Source organism: Sciurus vulgaris (assembly GCF_902686455.1).
Source record: "Sciurus vulgaris genome assembly, chromosome: 9".
NCBI lineage: Eukaryota > Metazoa > Chordata > Mammalia > Rodentia > Sciuridae > Sciurus > Sciurus vulgaris.
The window spans coordinates 49,754,204-49,772,595 of NC_136469.1; the positions used below are offsets into that span (position 1 = coordinate 49,754,204).

Here is an 18,392-nt window from a genome sequence, read left to right on the forward strand (position 1 = left end):
AATATACACGATAGTGACCATCACCATCTGTCATTATCAGTCGCCTGACATTTATAGACATAATAAAAATCAGGCATCTCATGAGAGAAGAGGATTTCAGTGGAAATTTTAAACAGGTTCAGAAATGTAGCAATTGAAGACTTAGCTTTTCTTTTCTAAACAAATAAAAGTAATAACAAATAATAATTCAGTAGAGAAATACACTAATAGCCCCTGATGCGTGGAATGGGATACCACCTGTATTCCAAACAGAACCTTAAAAGTCTTCCCACGCCCACTGTTATTTGACCTTGCCTAATGCCAAGCATTCTAGGCCATCGTAAAGTATGTGAAGAATAAGTATGAGTCCCCATTGTGCTTAATGACATTGCAGACTAAGAGTAAGGACCTTCTAAACCTTGTTATACAAAGAGAAGTCATTCTGGGTTCACCAGAGACCCTTAAGGAAACTGGTTTTCCCCATGTCTGATAACAACAGAGATGGGAAAGAAACATTTACCTGCATGCAGCTGCTTCTATCTCGCATACCAGTGTCTCATCCCTTTTTATCTTACTTGTTAATGGAATTGGGTGAATTGTTACTGGGCTTGCCTTTCATCCATTTTCACATAAATGTTCTACATTTTCTATTTTTCAGAATCATGGAAAGAGAAACACTTCAGATAGAGAGCATCTACCCACCTGAGCATAATTCTAGCATAATTTCTTACCTCAGAAACAGTGGTCTGTTTCTTTATAGTGACATTACAAGGAAAATTTTTGATGGATCCTGGAGAGCTTTTTTCATAGTTAATTCCATAAAATGAACTCTTATTTTCAGTTATTCCTCACTTGATTCATTGGTGTCAAATATTCCCTTTTCCTCAATAGCACCTGTGTACAGAGGATGACTTCCACTGCCCTTTTCTTCCATCTTTGCCTTTTATTTAAATTTTGCTTTTCTTACATATTGCAAGGGTTGCACATTATACAGAGAGCTCACAAAGATAGGTGTTTAAGGAGTACCCTTTGTCATGAATCAAAGAAAAAGTATGGTTTTACAACTCTGGAGAGTCCAAAGAATATATTGCTGGGCACTTGCATTGCATTCTCTTGATTGGCAACTCACCAGTACCCTTCAGGTCATATGTCCTAAGATGTGTGGTTCACTTGAGAATCAGGCAGCTGATAATGTCCATTCTAGATAAAAATGAGTAGGACTTCGTGTAAAATGCCTTGAAAGTTAGCATTTGTTGCTTTCTTGCTGTGTACGAAGAGGGTATGTTGACTATCTTGTTTAATTCTTAGATCATTCCAAGCTGCAGTTACTACTTATCCTAATTTATAGATGAGGACACTAGAAATAATGAAAATAAGTAACTTGCCCAAGGTCAGAGAGCTAGCAAATACCACTTCATGGTTACAACCCAGTCCATCTAATTCTTCAGTCCTAGCTCAAGATGTCTACCCTCTTACAAAACTCTGGCTTATCATTATGTGTAGTCAGGGGCTCATGTATGTTTTCCCTTCTTTATCTTCCAGGAGACACAATATTCATCATTCTGAGGAAGCAGAAGTTGATCTTCCTGCACTGGTACCACCACATCACTGTGCTCCTGTACTCTTGGTACTCCTACAAAGACATGATTGCCGGGGGTGGTTGGTTCATGACTATGAACTATGGCGTGCACGCCGTGATGTACTCTTACTATGCCTTGCGGGCTGCGGGTTTCCGAGTCTCCCGGAAGTTTGCCATGTTCATCACCTTGTCCCAGATCACTCAGATGCTGATGGGCTGTGTCATTAACTACCTGGTCTTCTACTGGATGCAGCAAGACCAGTGTCACTCTCACTTTCAGAACATCTTCTGGTCCTCACTCATGTACCTCAGCTACCTTGTGCTCTTCTGCCATTTCTTCTTTGAGGCCTACATTGGCAAAGTGAAGAAAACAATGAAGGCTGAATAGTGTTGGAACTGAGGAGGAAGCCATAGCTCAGGGTCATCAAGAAAAATAACAGACAAAAGAAAATGGCACAAGGAATCACATATGGTGCAGCTAAAACATACGAGCAGACACAAAACCCGAGGCAGCTTAGGGATAATTAGGTTGACTTAACCCAGTAAGTTTATGATCCTTTTTGGGTGAGGACTCACTGAGTGCACCTCCATCTCAAAGCATTGCTGCTGGAAGACCCCAATCCCTCTTATCTGTCAACTCTAGGACAAATGAGAACAACAGTGAGCCAGAGGCAGAGAGACTAATAGAAAGCAAGCAAAGGTTATTAACACTAAATGAGAAAAAAAAAAAAAAAAGTATTTACTAAGTGTTATCTTTCTCTAAGGATGAAAAGAATTTTACTTTAAAAACTGTGCGAGCACATACACACACACACAATTCTTATCTTTCTTGACATGAAACTGGAGCCAATAGAAAAGATGAAAATGGAAGAGACACAGGGTTTATATCTAGGACAATAAAGCTTTTGCAGAAATTCAAGCCTTTTTAAGAAAGGTTAGCTGATGTAGCCCCCATGAAGAAAGATGGATGTCTTAATCATTTTCTAGTTCAACTCAAAAAAAAAAAAAAATAGATTTGATATTTTTCCCTTCACTGCCTAGCCTCAGGCTAGTGAGTTTGCCAAAAACAAACAGGGCACAGTACTTTTCCAAGGTTCTTTCTGGGAGAATGGAAGTAATGCAACCCAGGTCCCAAAGGGGCAGAAATACCAGAGTATTTCTAATAGTCGAATTATAATTTCTACTCTTAGATGAGATGTGAAGCATTTGTTCAGTTGCCCCAGACTTTTGAACAAAACAGTGAATGCAGACTCAAAAAATAAAAAATAAACACTCAACCAGATGGCTTGAAAGTGGATACTGTAACTATGTGGAAAGGCTGAGCCCCATATCAGTGGAGCTGGAAAAGGAGAAAAGACATAAGCTAAAGACCCATTCAGTAGCCAGGCAGTAGGATACCCCTCCCTGTTTGACTCTACACATGCTCCTCACTTTCCCAATGAAGCCCTCTGGGACAGTCCATGTTTTCTACATTTTTGTGAATTTACAAAGAAATCTGCAGGGTCTCTGCATGATTCGGGGTGAGCACTGTGTTTCCGCCTGGTCCCCAAGTCATGCAGAGGTGTTCTAAGTGCCCTCTGCTGGCCAAATGGAGATAATTAGCAAACACACCATGACAAGTTTGGCTGGAAATAGTTGATAGCAAAAGGCCCCCCCTAGAAGAATCCTTTAAATTTTAAATGATCAAGCAACTCATCGTATGTTTGGCCAAATCAGAAGACATTCTTCCTGCTTCAAGTCAGCTTCAGAAATTTTTTAAAAGGGACTTTTGCTCTGGAACTCAGAAAATCAATTTATTAAGAGCCATATTCTTTTAAGAAAAAAAGAGCTAGATAATGTTATCTGTAATATTTCAGTCCTCTACAAGCCAAATAAATGTGTCAATGTTCCTAGTATTTCAAAGAAGCAATTATGTAAAGTTGTTCAATGTGATATAATAGTATTTTAATTGGTTCAGTAGCTTAATGATTAGGCAAACTAGATGAAAAGATTAGGGGCTTCTACACTACATAGATTTCACATACATAACCACATATATTCACACAAATGTGGGGTACACTGAACTTCAAAGCCCAAATGAGTAGTAACACATTTTCTGACTAGCAGAAACTGTTGTTTATCTTTCTTGCTTTATTTGAGAGTGTACAGTAAAAGGGATTTTTCAAATTATTTTTATATTATTTTAGCTTTAATTGTGCTGTCATTCATGAAACAGAGCGGCTCTGCTTTTCTGTCAGAGATGGCAAGGGCTTTTTCAGCAACTTGTTTATGTGTGGAATTTAAAAAGAATAAAGTTTTATTCCATTCTGTGTGAATGGCTTGAACAGTAAACACAGAGTCCATAACAAACCAAGTCATGACTGAAAGACTGGGTGAGGGGGCTGTGCAGGGGAGAGAAGCTGTTATGTCCATGTTAAATTATTGTGAACAGTCTGTGGTGTCCTGATGTTGGTTCATAGATGAGACATGATTGATGGAAGGATGTATTGTTATTAGGGCAGAAATTGACATGAGCTGAAAAGACAGGTCCTGCTACAACAATTATGATAGATTCTTAGGATGCAGATATTCTTTTGAGCTTGGCAAAGACATGATACTGTGCAATAAGCCTTTTTTCCCTCTCTTAGAACAGAAAGTGAGTAGAATATTTAAGACAAGATAAAAGGCCACATATCAATTAAATTTGGTTGAAGGACTGGTCAGAGGCTCATCTGGTAGGTTTAATTTAATTATTTAATTCAGTGATTTATCATAGATTCTTTAACACAGGTTAGAATAAGGAAATGAGCATAAACCTTAAAAAAGACTCTAAATGATGCTTCCAAAGCACGTTCGTCTTGATATTAGGTTCATGCTTCTGTTCACTTGTAAAATAACTTAAAATTTTTGTTTACAGGTTGAATGTCTAATAAATAGTTTTTAAACTAGCTAAATATATCTAAAGCATTTCCAGTGTTTATCATGGGAGGAAAAAAGCCACACACTTTTTTTAAAAAACAAAATTCTGGTATTATAGGTTCAGCGCACTGTTTTTAATATATCTCATCTTAGCTGCTTTAATTTTATCAATATATGAGGCTGGATCACTGGCCCATGACAAATCTGAAACCTACCAGAGAATTGACTGCCACATAGATAATCCTGCTGTCAGTTAACATTCCAGGAAAATGGGCAGGCAATTTTATAGCTGCCCCACTGTGCTATATTAGAATATCTTTCTATTAAAGAGTTTCCACTGCATTCCAATCCCAGTATGGTGAAATTACCATTCCTGGATTAAATAAAAACAAATCCTTGAAATCATATATGTATGTATGAAATAATTATATATATACATATATATGTATGTGTATGTATATATATAGTTTCACACATTAGGTCTGAACATCAACCCAAATGCATGAGTTTGCAATAAAATTCTAGTGAGAAATGCTCCACTCATTCAGCAGGGTTTTTTTTTTCTGAACCTTCTAGTATTGCTTATGAGAAAAGAACAACTATTATTATTTATTTATTGTATTTATATCCAGTGCTAGGCCAAAGTACCAAGTTTAAATCATGGATTAAGGTTATCACAGGTAATTTATTCTCACTTTTCTAATCACACTGCACTACAATAACTAGTGGGGGAGGGGGATACTTACCTATGTATCAGTTGAGCAGATGAGCGGGTTGGTTACATCCCTTTGCATCACTTCTCCAGCTGTCTATTCCTACATAGAGACTGGCTAGTCCAGTCACTAACTTCTTGACTCCAGTCCAAAATTTTATTTGAGTGGGTAGAATTGAATGGAAAAAGCAGTTGGAACCTGGGAGAACACTTTTAGCCAAGAGACCCATAGAGAAATTTTTTTAAATCTGATGTAGTATCTTTAGGATAAGATAAAGCCTGTTACTTCAGAGTAACAAAGCAGCTCTGGAGTCAGTTACAGAAGTCTGGCTATATTCCTAAATAGCTGAATTACCTGGGTGAGAGAGCATGTGCGGATCATCTTTTCCTTGGTCTGACAGAACCAGCTCTGCTCACAGGCTATGTGTCACAGGGTGAGCCAACAATGGCACACTGAGGGCTTCTTTTCCGGTTTGGATAATGATTCTTTGGCAGAGTTGTTGGGCTGGCCAATGTTTATTCTAGGGAACTGCTAGGAGAATGGAGAAAACCAAATAGACTTTGCCTCCCAGACTTCAGAATGTGGTCCATGTCCATATCTCTTAGACACTTATTTTCCAGAAAAAAGTTTCTATCCTGAAAAGTATTACTGTGTGAGAATTCCATGATGAAAGCCCAGAATTTTTCAGCAGTAAAATGTATCTTTTCACAATCTTTGTTTTTCAATAATAAATATTTTGCTATCAACTTGGGATGATGGTAGAGCCTATGTTCATGGTATGAGTCATTATCTCCCATAGCTCTTTAAAGTTGTTCCTCTGCCCAGTTCTTTGTGCCATCAAGAAGGAATTTCACTAAGACCAGACCACAGCATTTAACCTGTCAAATGTGTACATTAAAATCATAAAAGTGATGCCCTATCTTGTTCTGACAATCAGTATGAAGTGATAGGTAGCAGTGTGCCAATGAGCCAGCCGCCTCTATATACTGTACCTGACAGTGATACAAAACAGGTGACAGTACAATTACAGCATTTTCTTGAATGCTGGTTGTGACAGGCTATTATAAACATCTGTGAGCCAAATGGCAGAATCTATAGCACCCACACACTGCATCAAAGACTATCATAAGCCTGTTGAATCATCAAGTGACTTTCCTCATCCTCAGATAATTTGAAAATTCAGTATTCATAGAAGGGGGGACAGGATCCTCAAACTTCCCCTCTCCTGCATTCCACTTCTTAAAGTGACAAGTCGTTCTTGCAGCCCATGTGGACAGCAGGAGTACATCCATGAGTGGGTTTGGAGAGGTCTCAGTAATGGCACTTTGATTTTAGGTCAGGCAGCAACAATCTCATGATCAGATAGATGTCCCTGGAAGTCCATACCCACAACTGCATTGTAGGAAACTCCTGATGTAACTGTTTAAAGAAACTGTTTCCATAAATCAGTCAAGCCACCTTTGCAACCAGCTAAGACACAACTGAAAGGTCCTGTCTTGTGCTGATACATAAGATCTGTTATTACCCCAATGTTTGGTGGAACATGTGACTTTTTCTCCCAGTGGAAAACAATCAAGGTTACAGAGGCAGTCCGACAGTGCTTTCTGGTCATGTTCATTTCAGACAAGTCTGCTGGTCTGGAGATGTTCAGGCAGGAGGTTGCTTGCTACTACCTTGAAAACCACCTGAAAATTCAGCTTCTTAGGGGCCTCAGGGCCTGTGTTCAGAGACAAATTCACCCATCAAAGCCTCACAGAGCAAATCACAGCAATGTTAAAATTGTTATTTTCAAGTGCTTATTTCACTACATTAAAAGAAATATTTTTTTTGGTGTATTAAGATTAAAAATAAAATCATAACTTTTGATTTAAAATCAAACTATGTTTCTGGTTTCTTTTATCAGTTGTTTTGGGCAGTTTAAAGGATACATCCAGAGCACTACAGATTTGTCAAAATTCTCAAATCATTTCCCCACTCAACACCCATGTGTTCATAAGAGATAAGTGACTAAATCTCCCTCTGGGTTCCCTGACTGCCCCGCAATGATGAAGTACTCAAATACACTGACTAAAGACCCACAATGTGTTTAGCTCTTCACTTAAGCCTCTTATGGGTGTGACATTTTACGAATTACATGTCTTCCACATCTGTTAGCTCCACGGAGCAGTCTTAGGAGGGCAGACAATCTAAAACAGATCCAGAGTTACAGATAGAGAAAAAGATCTCTTTAGATCCAGAGTGGCAGAGGTAGAAGGAACGAGATTTGAACAGAATCTCCTTAGCTTCAATTTCATTGCCATTGTTTAATCTTTTTGAAAAGTAGACTATATAAATGAATAAAAATTCCAATTTTCTGCACTGAACCCTGCCACGCCATTGGGCAAAGTAATTCAGCACAAAATATATTGGGGAAAAAATTTAGCAAGCACACATCTTAGCACTGGCTCAAGATGTAAGAAAACCATGCACCTGCTACTAGGGGCAATCCAGGTCATCCATTCCCTGACCCTGAAATAATGGGGCCTCCAAATTCCAGTGTTTGGTACATTGTATTGCACACTATATTAGTTAGTTTCTGTTGCTGTGACCAAAATACCTGACAAGAACAATTTAAGGGAAGAAAAGTTTATTTTGGCTCCCGGTTTCAGAGGTTCTTTCTGTGGTCAACCGACTTCATTTGCTCCAGGTCCAAGGTGAGGCAGGGCATCATGGCAGAAGGGTATAGGGGAGGAGCCCTCCCCCATTCATGGCAGCCAGGAAGCAGAGAGGAAGGGGGCACAGGAAAGACGCACACTTCCAGGACCATCCCCAGTGACCTAACCTCCTCCAGCCACACCCCACCTGCCCACAGTTACCACCCAATCAGTCCATTCAAACGTGGATGGACCAATTAGGCTGCAGCTCTCACCATCCATTCATTTCACCTCGGAACCTTCCTGCACTAACAGGAGCTTTTGGAGGATCCCTATATTCCAACCATAACACATACTTAGGAGGTTCAATGGTTTATATCATTCTTCGTGGCTATTTTTAGAACATCCACACAATGTACAACACATCCATTATCTCATTTATACTTAAAACCCAAGCACCTGATGCAATGAGTATTTTCCACAGCCAAATGGTACCCCTTTTCATATCATCTCTAAATATAATGTTAAGACGAAACTTACGATTTTTTTTTCTTAACTCAGTAAAATGGAGAGGGGAGTCCATACGGCACCCAAAATATTTTTGCTAACTTCAAAAGAAGGGGGAGGGTCACAAACCGCAGGGAGTTTTCTGATTTGAGAGAAATCCCAGAAACCTAATACAAATGACTGCCATCACAAAACCTCTGGTACCTGTCTCAAGAAACAGAAGTTTCAGAAATGAACAAAGTATTAGTTCTTCATCTAGCATTTAGTTCTTCATCTAGCTAGCAAAAGTATTGTTCCTATGCATCTCTAAGAACAAGAAGTATATAGCAAGTTTCCTGTGAAAGATAACATCAGAATGTCAGTATTTCAGTAACATGATCATTCAGCCATGTACCTAAAATCTGCCATCTCAAAAACAAATACCCCAGATGACCAAGTTGTAAACACAAAAGATTTATTTTGGCTCAGTTTTGGAGGTTCTTGTCCATGATTAATTGCCCCCATTGTTTTGGGCCTGTGGGTTTTTTGTTTTTAGAATGAGAAAAACGAATTGGGTTGTCTTAAACCAATCGGCACAGTCTCCCTAAGACCAAATTGGGAGGCCCAGATAAGCACAGAGCTTCCACAGTGTGCTTCCACATTGTGTTTGTGTGTGTGTGTGTGTGTGTGTGTGTGTGTGTGTGTGTGTCCCAACCACACAAAACTGGACACAAGACAGAATTAATGCTAATGCCCTCCTAGTGCCTTCCTAGTCCATATGTCCTCTAACATCACTAAGCAAAGAACTCCAGGCAAGGCAGGAATGCAGTGGGTCAGAAAAAGTTTGAATCCTTCCAATTTAAAAGAAACTGTTATCTAATGAATCAGTCTAATTTTATGCCTTGCTAGAGTTTGGATTTTAAATGCACCAGAAAGGCCCATTGTGATAAATGTTTGGTTCCCAGATTGGCACTATTGGAAAGTCATGGAAACTTGGAGAAGTAGAAACTGATAGGAATAATCTGGCACTTATATCCTTAGGTCATTGGATATGAAGGGGATTGGGGAACCTGGCCCCTTTCTATTTTGATTCATGGATATAAGTTGAATGGTTTTGCTTTACCACAAGCTCCTACCATCTCACCACAGGCCCAAAGCAAAGGAGCCAACTTGAACATGGACAGGAACCTCCAAAACTGAGCCAAAATAAATCTTTTGTCTTTACAAATTGATCAGACTCGAGATGGTAGATAGACAGAATCCTAACAACTGGAGAGCAACTGTGTTTCAAGGTGGGTGACTGTGTGAGAATGCTAAAGTTCACATGGATGCTAAAGTTCAGTGATTGACAGACTGAGACTTGGAGAAACCCAGAAACTTTGGACAGTGGAACTAGATTTTGGAAGTGGTGTTCCACACTGATCTCAGGACAGCATGGCAGGGAGAATGGGCAGAGGTGAAAGGCAGAGTCCCAGTGAGCACCACTAGCACAAGTTACACCTGGTAGAAGCACAGTCTAAAGGGACAATAGATCAGGGCTCTTCATGGTACGCTGGCTCTGGAAAAGTTCCTACACTTCCCAGCATATTCTCTGGATGTTCTAACACAGAGCTATCTTGAAAAGATACACTCCTATCTGAGCGTATGCTCTGGAAGTCAAAGGCCCCTGGATTTTCCTGTCTCTGGGCCCCTACAATATATAACCAACCTGACTTACCAGGGGGCTACATTAAGTCAGTTTGAATCCAGGACAGAGCCTCTAACACAAACCCACTAAGAATTCTGTGTGGTGGGAAACTGGACTGCCATATGAAATGAAATGGGGGACACTTCCCTTTAAAACTGGCAGTTTGGAAAGCCACCTACAAAGGTCTGGGAACTGAGATGTCACACAAGAGCTAAGTCTTGGAACACCAAGTTGCAAGTGGTGGACTATGACCACCTGCTCCCCAGTACAGATAGGGGAGACTGCATAGCAACTCCCTGTCTCTGAGTAAAGCACTGGATAGAAGCTGTGCCAGACAATCACTGTGGTGGTGACATGCTGCAGTGTCAGAGTCTTCCCAGCTGTTGGCATGTGCAGGCCAAATAACTCAAGTAACTCTGAGCCTGGGGAGTTGATTTCCACCCTAGCTCAGGCCACAAACTACTCTGGTCACCATGTGAAAACCACAGGGGAACCCCAGGTTTTGCTCTCTCTCTCTCTAAGGGATGCATAGCCTAGGAAGACAGAAAGAAGGCCCCATCAGTGCAGGGTGGGTGCCAACATCCACTCTGGCCAGCACAATTGAACACCTTGGCAAAGAACATATTTTTATTTCTTTTTAATGCTTTCTGTTGTTGCTACTATTTTGTATTTGTATATTTTCTCTTTCTTCTCCTCTTTCTCCTCCTCCTCTTCTTCCTCCTCCTTGCACTTTTAATATTTAACGTTTTTCTGTTTTTCCTTTTTCCATTTTTTCACTTTTTATCTTTCTCCTGCTTTCTTTACTTCTTTTCTCTTTTAAACTTTTTAATGTCCCTTCCTTGTTTTTTTCCATTTACAACTTTGTTCCTTTTTTACTTTTTACTTTTTGATTTTTACAATTTTTTTTTTTAACTCTGTAGGTTATTCTATACTATTTTTGCCCCCTTTAGGTTGTAACTTAGGTTTCTTATTGTTTTAATCTGGTTTGTGTTGTTGTTGTTGTTTGTTTTTTTGTGGTGCTAAGAATCTAGCCTGGCACTTCAAGCACATTGGGTGAGTGCTCCGCCATTGAGCAACACTTTCAGCCCAGCTCAGAGAAATCTCACCCTATTCCAGCCACAACCGAGCCCCATTTGAACCTTGGTGGATTCTTCAAACTAAATAGAGGACATAAAAGCCCCCAGACATCCACTGGACCAAATAGGTACTGTGGTGGGAGGGCAGAAATCCTGCTTCTGGGCATTCACTCCCATAGCAAAAGCAAAGAGAAATAAAACAACAGATGTATTGTCACATCTACAAGAAACTTCAGCATAGGTTGTTTCCATAACACATCAGGCCCCACAGTGCTGATAAGATTGGAGTAGCAAACACAGAGGGCTTACTACTGTGCTTTCTACACCCCACCTGCCTGAACCACCAAAGGGATCCCACTCTTGATAGACCTATAGATAAAGTGGATCCCTAAGGCTCAGGCTCAGTACACTAATTATAGCCAAAGAAGCCACAGAGAAACTGCAACTGGAATGAAACTCAACACCATACAATAAACTGGTATCCTGGGACCATCAAGAGAGGGCTATTTACTAAGAGGCCCTCACATAAAATTGGAAGAGATATTTATCCCAACCAATGCACAAATTAGAAATGTGAAAAAACAAAGAAACACAACATTTCCTCAATTTCATAACTCACAAGTAACTGATTCCAAAGATCCATAAGTGAATGAAATGCTAGACAAAAAAAAAAAAAAATTCAAAGACCAATTTTAAAAGCTTATTTAGAGTTCCAAGAACCAAACAGAAATCTTGAAAGTGAGAAGTCAAATAAGTCAGATTAAAAACTCAGTTGAAAGGCTTACCAATAATCAAGATTGACTAAAAGAAAGAATAGCAGGGCTTGAAGACAAGGTTGAAGAATATCACATTCGGACTGTAATAAAGAAAAACAAGAAGAATGAATATAAAATACACCCGATGACTGGACTACTACTAAAAGACACAAACACACATATGTTAAGAAAAGAGAAGAGCAATAGACCAAATGCATAGAAAACCTATTCAGTGAAATAATAGTAGAAAATTTCCCAGTTTTTTGTAAAGACATGGACATGCAGGTACAGGATACATTTAGAACCCTAAATAGAAACAACAGAGAACTTCTCCATGATGCTTTATAGTTGAACTGTCAAAAGTACAAAACAAAGAAAATATCACAAGCTGCAGGAGAAATGTGCCAAATCACATTTAAAGGCAAATTCTATAGAATAATAGCATATTCCTCAGCAGCAATTCTAAAGACCAGGAGGACATGGAATGATGTATTTCAAGTCATGAAATAAAATAACTGTCAGCCTAGATTACTACACACAGCAAAGGTATCCTTCAAAGCTCAAGAAGAAATAAACACCTTCTGTGATATGCAAAAAACTAAGAAAATTCAAGATCACTGAACAGCACTACAGAGGATACTTTGGGGAATCCTACCCTCAGAGGAGGAAGAAAGATAAACACAATCATGGGAGAACAGGAAAGAATAACTCTCACTAGAAGAGGAGATAAGAAAATGAGAATTAGGAAAGAAATAAAATATATTAACACCTAAGATCATTAAATCTCTAAGCCAAGTGAGAGGAAAAAGAAATGAACTTGGAACATTCAGAACAAACAGAAGAAAACAACAAAATGACAGGACCAAGTACATATCTTTCAATAATAACCCTTAATGTAAATGTTCTTATTTTTCCAACTAAAAGATGCAAACTGGCTGAATGGATTAAAAAGCAAGACCCAACAGTATGCTGCCTGCAAGAAACTTATCTCACTAGCAAAGACACACAGACCGAAAGTGAAAGGATAGAAAATGATAGTCCAAGGAAATGGAATCCAAAAGCAAGCAGGAATATTCATATTTGACAAAACAGACTTTAAACCAAAATCAGAAGAGACAAAGAAAGTCACTACATGTTTATCGATGAAATAATTCAAGAAGATATAATGTTTATAAATATATTTAGACACCAAATGTTGCAACACCCAATTTCAGTAAAACAAACACTACTGGACATAAAAGAAGAGCGAGGCCCCAAACCAATGATACCATGTGACTTCAATACCCCATTCTCATCAATAGCGGAAACAAAAGTCAACAAAGAAATATCAGAGTTGAATTACACTGTAGATCAGTTGGACTTAGCAGACAACCACAGAATATTGCACTCAACAGCCACAGACTATACATTCTTTTCATGAAAGCACGGAACTTTTTCCAAAATAGATCATAAATATTGGGTCATAAAGCAAGTCTTAACAAATTTTTAAAATACTAAATTATTTCTCACATTTTATAGATCATAATGGTATAAAACTAAAAATCAATAGCAAGAGAAACTACAGAAATTATACAAACTCATGAAGATTGAACAATACACTTTTGAACAAACAGTGGATCGCTGAAGAATCAAATGATAATGAAAACAACATACCAAAATCTGTGGAATATAATGAAAGCAGTACTAAGAGGGAAGTATATAGCTATAAGTACCTATGTTAAAAACACAGAGAGATCGCAAATAAATAACCTAATAATGCATCTCAAGGTCTTAAAAAACCCTGAACAAACTGAACCCAAAATTAGTAGAAGGAAAGCAATAATAAAGATAAGGGAAGAAACAAATGAAATAGAAACTAAAAGAAAAATAAAATAATGCAATGGAACAATGAAACAAAGATTCAGTTCCTTGAAAAAAAAAAAAAACAAAACAAAATTAGAAACCCTTAGCTAAACTAAGCAAAAGAGAAAGAAAAAGACCCAACTAAATAAAATTAAAGATAAAAAAGAATATTGCAATGAATTCTATTGAAATTCATGTGATTATTAGGAAATATTTGAAAAACCATTTACCAATAAACTGGAAAATCTAGAAGAAATGGACAAATTTCTAGACATATATGACCTAGCAAAACTACACTAAGAAGACATTTAAAGACCTAAACTGATCAATAACAAGCAATGAGAGTAAAGCAATAAGAAAAAGTCTCCCAACAAAGAAAAGCCCAGGAACAGATAGATTCATGCTGAATTGTGCTAAACTTTTAATGAAGAACTAATACCAATGCTCCTTATACTATTCCATAAAATAGAGAGCTAGAAGCCCTTCCGAACTCATTCTACAAAGCCAGTATTAATCTATTACAAAACCTGACAAAGACACCCAAAAAAGAAAACTGTAGACCAATATCCTTGATGAATATAGATGCAAAAATCTTCACTAAAATTTTTGCACAACAAATTCAACAGTAATTAAAAAGATCATAGTTGAATACTTCAACCAGAACCTCAGTAGCTCAGGAATCAAAAGCAAGAATTTACAAATGGGCTCACATCAAATTAAAAAGATTCCATATAACAAAGAAAACCAACAGAGTGAAGAGAGAGTCTACAGAATGGGAAAAAATCTCTGCCAGCTATTCATCTGGCAGAGGATTAATATCCAGAATATATAAAGAACTCAAATATCTTACCAATTAAAAAATGGGTAAATGATCTGAACAGACACATCTCAAAAGAAAAAGTACAAATGGTCAATAAATATTTGAAAAAAAAATCCTCAATATCCTCAACCGTCAAGGAAATGTAAATCAAAACTACACTGTGATTCCATCTAACCCTAGTCGGAATGACTATTTCTAAAAAACCAAAAAATAACAAACACTGGCAAAGACATGGAGGAAAAAGGGACACTTACACACTGTGGGTGGGAATGCACATTAGTACAGCCACTATGGGAAATAGTATAGTGATTCATCAAAAAACTAAAAAGAGAACTATCATGTGATCCAGCTAATACCAGCCCTGGGTACTTATGTAAAGGAAATGAAGTCAGCATACAAAAGAGGTATATGCATACCCATGTTTATAGTGACCGTGTTAACATAGTCAAGATATGGAATCAGCCTGGGTGCTCATTAGCAGATGAATGAATGAATAAAGAAATTGGATCTGTATGCCCAATGGACTTCTACTCAGCCATAAGAAAGGATAAAATCATATCCTTTGCAGGAATTTGAACAGAACTGAGGACATCATATTAAGTGAAATGAGCCAGACACAGAAAGACAAATATTGCATGTTTTCTCTCATATGTAGTAACTGAAAAAAACAGAAAAAAGAAAAAGAAAAATGATGACCTTAAAATATAGTTGGGACTATTAAGGAAGGGGAAGAGGATTGGGGAGAGAGAGAAGGGAGAGCAAAGGAGGGTAGAAGAGGGAGGTGGGCATAATCAAAGCACAAAATGTGCATGTATAAAAATGTCACAGTGAAGCCCATTAATTTGTACAATTAATTCAGGCTAATAATTATAATAAAATAATAATTTAAATTTAAAATGAGAAAAAAATGAATAGAAAACCTAATTCTAGAGATGGAACTGACTGTGATACAGCAACAATGAAAATTTCAGCTTAAATTCAAATCATTTGTACTGGCATTCCCTCCAGCTGATAAAATTTCAGAATCTTTTAATAAATTTAAGCTACACTTGCTATGAAGTTATTGAATGGTTCAAAATAATCATGCACACAGTAGGATAAAACACTCATGCAACAGTATTACTTTTTGAGCACCAGAAATGTTTTCACCAAATTTGCTGTCTGTAGATGAAGCTTCTGCAGGGGTTTTCCACATACCCAAAGCTGGCACAGAAGATGGGAACATTTAGTAGGGCAGGCTCATGTCACTGTACATCAAATCACAGAAGCATTTCAAATACAGCAGTGCCACACAGAAAACAGATGTGAACATATTCTTCAAGGAAAAAAGGAGCTATCTATTTTGCAAGATTTCAAAATATATCTAATGATTGTGAAAAATCTGACAGTTTTAAGAAAATACCTCCAAGCAATTACCCATAATCTATTTCTGCAATACCTGTTCTATATCGTTTTCTTTTGTGATTTTTTCTTTAAATCTTTAAATTAAAAAATCCTGTTCAGATTATTAGCATGATTTTTTTTAAATAATTTGCTGTTATGTATTTCATCCTGGCATAATTTCCAATATTGGAGGTTATAAATTATGTAAAGACTTTCTACAGAATTTTAGTCTGTTTTGCTGTTTTTGGCAAATTTGACTCCGCAATAGTGTATCATCATATCATTGATTTTGTGTGTAAGCATTCTGCATGGATGTAAAAATAGTGAAACTTCTTCAGTAAATGAAGGGATGTCCCTTTCGTACATCAACATGTCCTTTTGTACCTTTGTGAGAGAGAAAATTTCTCCAGCTCTTTGGGTTACTGCACTTTAGAGTGGTGCTCCATTGTGGTTTTTTATTTATCTCATCAAAAGATTTAGGTTGTCCATCAAAGTAGATCACATAACTGCAGTAATACAGCTGGGCACACACAATTAATTACCAACCACAGGGACATGAGTTTACACATTTCACTTTTTGACCTTTTTCTTTATAAAACTATTAAACTAAACTGTTCACTATTTAAACTAGTGCAACAGTTGTTAGTATACCTGAGTGCTTATGCTTGCAAAAATATATTTGTTATCATTGACTAGTTTGGGGGTAACATATCCTATGAAGTATTCTGTCATGTTTTTATGTTTCTCAAATTTCTTTTTTAAATGTAAAAAAAAAAAGGAAAAGAAGTAAAAAATCCTTTTGTATGTTTTACTTTTCATTGTTTTTCATCTAATCATTAAAGGAAGGCACCTTGGGACTTGGCCTTATTTACTTGTGCATTACAGAGGATGCATTTATATAGAAAAGATCCTACACACATATTTACTTGTGCATTACAGAGGATGCATTTATGTAGAAAAGATCCTACACACACTATGGAAACACCATAGTAGCTACGGGTTAAACACATGTGACAGCCCCCTTCCTGACACACTTCTGTCCTCTCCCTACTGGATTCTGTAATCTTTGGTATTTTCAGCCCCCCAGGGTGAAAACCCTGCACTACACTCTGGGGTTTCACACACAGCTTCCTTTTCTATTGACTACACTAATTCCTTTCATACTAGAGAGAAAATCTGTCCCCCTGGGTGTTTCTCTGCTATGTTTTATTTATGAAAACTCCAGTAGATGTTTCTTAGCCAATGTCTATGAAGAGAAGGAAAACAGTGTTCACTCTTTCTGCATCCTCCACTGCTCATAGTTATACATGAGTCACCGTAACATACCAGAGCATTTTTGCAAAACAAACACTTAATCTCTGAATTAAAATCAGTTCTAGTTTCAACTGAGTTTTAGAATAATAAAACCAATGAAACATAAATAAACCCACTGAAATTCCAAATGACTTAGGCAGCCATGCCGACTCATTTGTTCATTTACATGCAACCCAAATTTCCCTAGGATCCACCACAACATAGAGGCAATTTTTTTGCTGGTTTGTAGCTCCAACAGATACATGATATCTGACCTCCTGCCAATCCCTTGTATCTAATTCTAAAAATTGCCAGGAGGGAGGGCAAGCTGTCTCATAGTCTCCATTAGAAATTTCTGTTAGTGGTCACCCCCCAGGTGACACATCCCCACCAGGCCTGGCTGTTGTTCTCTCCACTAGACCCCGAAATCCCTCCTTCTACAGGGGCAGGTTCAGAAGTTTCCAGAAGACACCCCCTGCCTCTTGGACAGGCACATCTACCTTTGCTCTGCAGTTGCAAGATACTTCTTCCTCCTTGGTTACACGATCTGTAAGAGAAAGCTGCCTACCCCACTCTTTACTCAGGAACCAGACATGCATCTGAAGTGCCAGGGGATCCCTCCTCTGCATTGGTAAAAAACATTCACTGGGTTGAGCTCCTAGGGCCTAGTTTCTTCTTTCACGTGGATTAGTGTCCTCCCTGGAGTGTCCTTGGCCCTCTGGTAAATTGTCCCTGGTGGCCAACTTGCCCAGACATTATCTGAGATGAACAGAGGGGAGTTTCTTTCTAGAAGCCCCAGTTGTCCTGCAAACTCCCCATTATTCCCCATTATCTACCCTATCATAGGAGCAGACATCTCCAAGACTCACTTAAATTCATTGCAGCCTGCCTGCTACATGTGTCAAGAAGTAACAGAGTGCAAATACATTAAATCAATACGAGTTCATGCTTTTTCAGCGAAAAATGACTTTTTGAATTAAAAGCGAAATCTGCAGGAAGTCACAGTAATTACTTAGATGGTCTGTATTTACTCCCGACTCATGGGCTTCACATGGGCCCATTTCCTGTGCAGGTGAGGGTGCCCCTGATGTTTTTCACAGAACCGTGCTTTTCTACTTCATGGGACTTATTACTGCAGTAAATAAATAATTGGTTATTTGTATACCATCTAACTAATGTCTGCCTTCTCCCGCGGATTACAAAATACACAGGACAGGAATCAACTTTGCATGTTCTTCCCCAAAACTC

The 18,392-nt window shown here is 38.1% G+C and overlaps 1 protein-coding gene across 4 annotated transcripts in view; it reads left to right on the top strand.

The window, feature by feature from the left end:
• The window catches only part of ELOVL6 (ELOVL fatty acid elongase 6), a 129,736-nt gene extending 127,361 nt beyond the window's left edge, over nucleotides 1-2,375 (top strand). For all 4 annotated transcript variants that reach the window (XM_079153944.1, XM_079153946.1, XM_079153945.1 and 1 more), the window contains one exon: nucleotides 1,522-2,375. In XM_079153944.1, coding sequence (XP_079010070.1) covers nucleotides 1,522-1,946 — 425 coding nt within the window. In that variant the 3' untranslated portion in view covers nucleotides 1,947-2,375. The remainder of the gene's footprint in view (nucleotides 1-1,521) is intronic.
• The last annotated feature ends 16,017 nt before the right edge of the window (nucleotides 2,376-18,392 follow it).